The 8132-nt window shown below is 40.4% G+C and overlaps 1 protein-coding gene across 1 annotated transcript in view; it reads right to left on the bottom strand.

Moving 5' to 3' along the window:
- Positions 1-641: 641 nt before the first annotated feature.
- Positions 642-8132, bottom strand: part of LOC126484378 (scm-like with four MBT domains protein 2) — a 194327-nt gene continuing 186836 nt past the window's right edge. Inside the window, exon 15 of the mRNA XM_050107866.1 lies at positions 642-1120. Within this exon, the coding sequence (XP_049963823.1) occupies positions 968-1120 (153 nt within the window). The 3' untranslated portion in view covers positions 642-967. The remainder of the gene's footprint in view (positions 1121-8132) is intronic.

Here is an 8132-nt window from a genome sequence, read left to right as displayed (position 1 = left end):
GTTGAAGTCAAGTGGATTTGATTCACTTCGTCAGAATACAATGAAGTCATATAATATTTTTGTGTCAAGTTGGGAGGGCAGGGGGTCCAGACAATCCGTTGTTTCTGTATTTACTAAAACCAGAGCAGAACAATCTACACTGTAGATGTCAAGATGGGCAGTTGAAATACCCAAAACATCACTAACATCTTTGCTGCCATAACAGCAGCAATGTTCCACTGTAGTGTGCCATCTCATTTCCCAGACAAGGGTGAAACTATTACTAAGTACAGCTGTATAATTACTGCCAATGAGAGAATTTCATCATATTGCAACATCTGCAGTTCCGTTTCTTGTAACAAATAGGGTTCAAGTACTTTTCCATCACATCACATTTCTTAAATGAACTGAATGCTGACTTGTCATTACTGTATGGGGAAAGCTCGTGTAGTCTGGAACCCTGTATATCTATGGGATTCAGTGCATACACATGATGCTTTGTAAATATCAACTGATGGATAATTTAACAACATTTGAAACCTGTTGATTTAACAACATCTGACTGCAGTTGGGAATACAAGTATGATCAATAAGATGAAGGACTGAACGCTTTTAGTACCAGTGGGTTAGTTCTGTGATATTAAATATATTATTTATTTATTTATTTTTTATACATTTGTAGCAGCCAAAAATCTGAGTCTTAGATAAACAAAGTATGTGTTGGCAGTCTTTTATTCTGTACAGGCTATACTTACATTTTTTATTGGCATGAATGACTTAAGAGTTTTGTGCCAATTATAATATCTAAAACATTTCAATTTCCTTTAAACTATTAACACAAATCAACAGTTGTACATCACTTAAACCAAAAGGCTTTGCAATTTATAATTACTATGATGTGACAATACTTTTAACCTGTTAGTCTCTCTCTCTCTCATTATCTTTGTCTGCTTATTTCTCCAGTACCCCGTTGGTGGGATTCCTGTTATTAATCCTGTCTTTTGGTGTAATACTGTAATAGGAAGGCCAGTTTGACCCTCTCAATGTGTCGACACACCATAAGAGCTGTATCTGGTTGCATAAACAAGTGCTTCTCCAGTGTTGGCAGGTTCAGCATCATGAACGCCTGTCCATCAATCATCTATAACAAGGAAAATTTACATTGCATCAGTATGGAAATTAATCGAGGAAACTATTACGAGACAGAATTGATGGCCATAACTTATCTTCAGGAGGCAAAATATTCAGTATTGTCAACAGAAAATTATCAAGAAAAAAAAAGGTACATGGCACTATCACAGCTCTCAAAACTACTAATTCATTCCCCAGGGAGAAAAAACGAACAGACTGGGGCAGTTAGAAAAAAGGGATAGGTCACTTAGATTGCAGGTTGAGAGGGATCCACATGTAATGAGGATGAGATAGATGAAGCTCACAGGGGAAGTGTCAGACAGAGTACGAGATCAGAGATAGCACATTGGTAAGCCTCATGCTGGCTTCAGTCCAGAGATGAAGAGGACAGAGTGAGAAGTAAGAACAGATTACTAGGAAGAGAAAAGAATATTGCAATTAAGAAGTATGAGCAAAAGTTGCTCTCGTAAATTAGCAGCAAAACTGACATACAAGTTGTTACAGTGCTGTCAAATTCAAGGCTGGTACTGGGTTGGGAACCACTTTACTTTATTTATCCAGTTAATGCCAGTTTGCTGCACTAAGTTGTAGTTTTCACTAGTATTTCATGGAAATAATGGTAATAAATACTGCCTGATAGCTGTAAGGTTGGTTATAGCATGACGTCACAATATTCGGTGTGGTAGCAGCTGCAAGTAGTATCGTTTACACCTCACACAATACTGGCTGGGAAGCTTGCTTTCGCCTAAGATGTATGTGTGCCTGTGCACTTGTCACACATTGGTTGCATTAAAACTTCAAGTGGCAGAAGCCACAATATTAATAGAGTGTTTTATCAAATATTAGAAAGTGAGAGTTTGTATTATTGAGTGCTACATGTTATTGAATCACATATTTGTGACTTATCGCTCTTGTAACTATCAGTGAGAACCATACCCACTTACGACTGATATCCATCCTTTAACTTGACAACAAGGTTCCCTTCCAGCCTAGAATATATTAACTAAACTGTGAGGATAGAATGATGAGAAGAGTAAGGAGTGTGAGCTTACAGTGGGACATGTGACACAGGACTTCAAACATCAAAGGACTTCAAACGTCATGCTGTCTTTCGATCTTGCCCATCTACCCCAGTAGCAAAAGAAGAATATCTGTGAGTTTGCAAGCAAATGCTTCACAGTGCCTCAAAAATTTCATCAAGAATTGTGTTGGATAGAATTTTGTGTATTATGTAGTTAGCAATCTTTTCTGGTGATGGTTGATGCTTTTAATTGTGCAATGATAAAGCTTCAACTATAAGAAAATGGCTAGTATCACTAATATTGTTGACCAAGTGCAACTTGCAGAAGGTGCATTACTGGATGATTCGGGAGGAGAGAATTTCATTACGAGCTGCAGATACTCAAATTAGTGGAGATGCAGATTTTGATCCAAAAGTGCCAATGTCAACAATAAAGGCTATGAATGTTCATGAACTGGATATGAGTGACTTGCAATATGGCTTACTGTTGAAGCTTGTCCAAGGAATAAAGAAAACTAATTCTACTGTTCAAGAGACAAGCAAAGAAATAAGATATAGGCATACGTGACGTGACTTAATGCACAGATATGATGAACTGAAATTTGAATCTGATTTATGACACAAAATTTTGAAACTGAAAGCATAACTGTAAAAAGTGAATTAGAGGAACATAAAGAACACTGTTAGCAGTCACCTACCAAAACAAGAAATCTCTGGACTCCCAAAACAAGAAATCTCTGGACTCAACAAAACACTTAGATCACTACAGTGAAACACTTCTGTGCAGCAAAACATAACTGCTGCATCCTGCAACTAACACTTGTGTTTTTGAGTGCGCTGAGCATGTCATCACTGCATGTGTGTGTTTGAATCCGCTGCCATCTATATCAGTGAGGGGCCTGCTGCGAGGCCACATGTGGGAGGCACGCAAACAGCGAGGTCTCCGCCACACTGCCTGCTGGCGACTCACATACATATATATGCACAGAGCAGCACTAAATGTTGTCTGATTATGTGTTAATATTGGTCTCTAAGCTTCCGGCAGACAATAGGATTTATTGTCACCACCAATATACGATCAAAATAAGGGTCCAATGAGTAGCTATTTTCAGTTTCACTGGGATAAAATCATATATCTGGATGATCTGGTACAGGACAAAGATTTAATTCAGTTTTTACTTAAAGGGCCGCCATTAGATGAATGTGAAACATGTTGAAAGGCCCACAGGATGCCGTAAAATTATTATTTTATATATATAATAGAGGGAAACATTCCACGTGGGAAAAATATATCTAACGTGTTTTGGTGGCAACACAACCACCTAACCTTTGTTCACATCGTTGTCTACCAACCCAAGTTCACCACAGGTTCAACATAGCCCAGCTATAACCAACACTTTTTCGCCTTTTTGCACACCAGATCTCCAGTTGCTTTCTAGTTCACCTTTATCTCTCCCCATATATTTTTATTTTCATTTTCATTTCAGCCTCATGTTACACTTTCCACCTCCTAATACCATGACGCCCTCACAACATCCTCATAATGACCCCATTAAGTTTTATTTACATTCCCTCCGCAAACATGCCTTCGCCCTAGCCAGATTACACTCCCATATTTTATTTTCTCAGGCTTGTCTGACATTTGGCATTACCCCCAAAGGCCTCACACTTAAAGTTCCCATCTCTGGCTGTAACCCTTCTTTTCATCAGTCCCTATACCAGTTCCAAACTGAACAATCCATTGCCCTCACCCACCTAATCTTTCACCTACACATCAACTCAGTCAATGAACACACCCGTCAACTCCTATCCTTAATAAAAGTCCTCAATCTTTCCTCTCCCACATCCACACTGGCTGTTCACAGCATCCTCCTACAGGCCAACCGCAAATTAGAACAGCATGCCACCCTTCACCTCAAAAAACTATCCAATCTCCTGGTTTCCCACCTCCGGAAAAGCAACTCACTCACCCTTCACAACCTTTCCAGCAAACCTCAACCTCCTCTCATTGCACACAGACCCAGTTTCTCCCATCTACTCAATCTCCCACTTCCAGCTCCACTCCCCCGAAAACCTCAAAATTCCAATCAACACAATCTGGAACCACAACACCCTAATACAGTAGTTAACCTTTCCTCCAAACCTCTCTCCCAATCCGAAACCTCTGTCCTATCCAAAGGCCTGACCTTCAGCCCCACTCCCAGATTCCACCAAACAGCCCTTGTCAATGATTTACTGTCCTACACCCGTACTCTCTGCTGGAAATATCACTTTGCCACGAAGAAAAATGATCCTAATCCTACTCCTAATGATCCAACTCCCCAAGACACTATCCAAATTGAACCCTTCCTGGAACAGTTCCGTCCTCCGTCACAGCGGGACCCACCTCCTCTTCCTCAAAATCACCCTCTCCAAACTTTCGAGGAATTTCTGACTTCCAGCCTTGCCTCTCAATCCTTCTTAAAAAACCTTAATCCTACTCCCAACATCACCACTGCTGAAGCCCAGGCTATCCGTGATCTGAAGGCTGATCGATCCATCGTCATTCTTCTGGCGGACAAGGGTTCCACGACCGTGGTACTTGATCGTCGGGAGTATGTGGCTGAGGGACTGCGTCAGCTTTCAGACAACACTACATACAAAGTTTGCCAAGGTAATCCCATTCCTGATGTCCAGGCAGAGCTTCAAGGAATCCTCAGAACCTTAGGCCCCCTACAAAACCTTTCACCTGACTCCATCAACGTCCTGACACCACCAACACCCCGCACCCCTACCTTCTACCTTCTTCCTAAAATTCACAAACCCAATCATCCCGGCCGTCCCATTGTAGCTGATTACCAAGCCCCCACAGAACATATCTCTGCCTACGTAGATCAACACCTTCAACCCATTACATGCAGTCTCCCACCCTTCATCAAAGACACCAACCACTTTCTCGAACGCCTGGAATCCTTACCCAGTCTGTTACCCCCGGAAACCATCCTTGTAACCATTGATGCCACTTCCTTATACACAAATATTCCACACATCCAGGGCCTCGCTGTGATGGAGCACTTCCTTTCATGCCGATCACCTGCCACCCTACCTAAAACCTCTTTCCTCATTACCTTATCCAGCTTCATTCTGACCCACAACTCCTTCACTTTCGAATGCCAGACATACCAACATTTAAAGGGAACAGCCATGGGTACCAGGATGGCCCCCTCGTACGCCAACCTATTCATGGGTCACTTAGAGGAAGCCTTCTTGGTTACCCAGGCCTGCCAACCCAAAGTTTGGTACAGATTTATTGATGACATCTTCATGATCTGGACGCACAGTGAAGAAGAACTCCAGAATTTCCTCTCCAACCTGAACTCCTTTGGTTCCATCAGATTCACCTGGTCCTACTCCAAATCCCATGCCACTTTCCTTGACGTTGGCCTCCACCTGTCCAATGGCCAGCTTCAAACGTCCATCCACATCAAACCCACCAACAAGCAACAGTACCTCCATTATGACAGCTGCCACTCATTCCAAATCAAACGGTCCCTTCCCAGGTTTTTAGGTGGACAAGGAAAAAAAAATTCCCGGATTTCTCCCGGATGTCCCGGTTAAAAATACACTTTCTCCTGGGTGGAAACATAGTTTTCCCCTGTTAATTGACAGTATATTTTCCCTTGGGAACTGTATAACTTATCAATCCTTTGAATGGTTGTGGTTTTATACATGGGCGTAGAATATCCCGACGCTTTAGAAAACGAAACACCTTTTGGAAACATGTTTGATGTGCAGTAACATGTACGCTGCATATTTTCGTATTACGAAAGTATAAATTCGAATTCCACCAAACACCGCATGTTGCTTTCCGAAGCATTGAAATCGAGATTGCGATCCATATTTGTAAGCCAGTCACAGCTCATGTCACGTTATTTCGCCAGCCGATGACAGCGGATATTCAGAGCTTCGGAAACGTGCTGTAGTCAGCCAATAGCACCATCAGTTAAGTACCGCGAACACACGAACAGGAAAAATTAAAGGTTTAAATTAATATATATAATGTTGCTACAAGATAAACTAAGCTTTCACATATAATATTGGTCCCTAAGGCCAATACGGTGCAGGAGAAGCTAAGCTTTCACATATAATGTTGGTCTTTTATGCACGTATTACATTTTAAGATATATCACTCAAATGTGCCAGTAAATTTTTTAATAACGACATAAAAGTGTGATCCTCTGGGCTATAAATTCTTTCCCAGATTCCCAGTGAAGTAGGCATCGACCTGATATTAAGCTTTTCAATGTGGTTTCGGGATGTAAATTTCATTGGATACCAGTACTTTGTTATCTCAGGTCTGGTTCTTTGTTATGGCATAATGCATACGTGCTAGAAGATGAAAACATACACTTGAAATGCACTGAACAGTTGAAACTAGCCAATAGTTTGAAATTAAACCCTTTGTTACAAATATATTGACTGCCTCAGCGGAAAAGATTAATAAAAGCAAATTTCTTTGGCAAACCGATAAAAATAACTTCATTGTTCTGCATGGCAGTTAATGCTTGACTGTCAGAAAGGTGGAAAGAAAATAAAATCTGAAACTAGTAACGTATTTTAGCCTTCCGTAATTATGTGAATGTATTTTAATTCACATGATAGCTCCCGACAAAAGAAACCCATTTTGTTTTCATTTGCCATGATTGCAGTAGACAAAGAGGAAACAGCAAAATCACTAAATGTAAACACGGGTCACATGGAGACTACCCGCTTCCCTATTATAACTCAGACTGCTCTGCGCATCAGACCTGTATCTATGATATTTCCGAACTGGGGCAAAAGTAGATAGTGGCGTCCCTCGAGTGTTTGAGATAGGACATCAAAAATTAAAAAAAAAATTGAATTTTCAAAAATAAGTTCATTTTGTAGCACACATCTTTCCGAAGACTCTGATACATAAAACATATGTGTCCGAGGAATTGTAAGACATGTTATCTGATCTTAAGTGTGCCAAAGTGCAGCGCCACACCTCTTCACACAGCATTCTTCTATCGCACGTCACTGTATTTCAGTCTGTGGAATTGAAACGTGTATATTCTGTACTGGAAGCCGTCAAACTATATTCAGGACAGTGGAAATTAAAATGTCCTATGGTGCCTCTCCTGCTTCCAGTCGGCCAGTTTGACATCCTGCACCTCTTTTTTTTTTTTTTTTTAACTCTTCAGAAATTTTGCACTCTTTATTCCCTATTAGCTAACAACTTGCTCCTTTGTGTGACATAAAATTAAGTATAGGATACATAAAACCAGTAAAGAGAAGAGACAAGCAAGACAGTACACATTTCTTCAATCCTTAGCTCCTAGAATTTTTCTCTCTAACCTTGCTACAGCTTTACATGGCGTGCTTTCCTTTCTGCGAAAGGATCTGTTACCTCATCAAAGTTCGTCAAACATTTTGCTACATGAAAAATCAAAATGTCGTTGCCTAATACCGAAAAAGCTGTAATTAAAAATAGGCCCAAGACTGGTGTGGTTTCTGGACCTGATTACCTATATTTTGCCACTGTCTGCGAGATAAAACAAAATAGGCCTTTACAATACTGCAGCAATTGTAACACACGCCAAATAAACGAGACTGTTTTTGCAGAAATGGCCATTTTTATAACACCGCAGATTATAATTCACAAAGTACCAACATCAAATGCCTATTAGGCCTACTACAAGCAAAAAGCTTTACGTTAGGATATAGTTTTACACTTCATTCATACGCTCCAGGTTCTCAAGTATGAGATCAAAAAGCAGTAGTGCGAAATTTTTATAGAAATTTGGAATAGTCTTATTCTTCCATAATTTGTGTGATGTCCCCGTTTCTTCTCCTTCCTCATTGTAACAAACAATGTTGTCATCACTAATTCTGTATCTATTCCTGCCAATGTCAAAGCTTATTCGCCGGTTAACTTCACTAACTCAGCCAGAATAACCAGTTTAGTTATCCTGCGATTATTCTCCGGTTAGGCATTGTT

This window comes from Schistocerca serialis, chromosome 6 (assembly GCF_023864345.2).
Source record: "Schistocerca serialis cubense isolate TAMUIC-IGC-003099 chromosome 6, iqSchSeri2.2, whole genome shotgun sequence".
Lineage (NCBI taxonomy): Eukaryota > Metazoa > Arthropoda > Insecta > Orthoptera > Acrididae > Schistocerca > Schistocerca serialis.
This window is presented reverse-complemented; position numbering and strand designations above follow the sequence as displayed.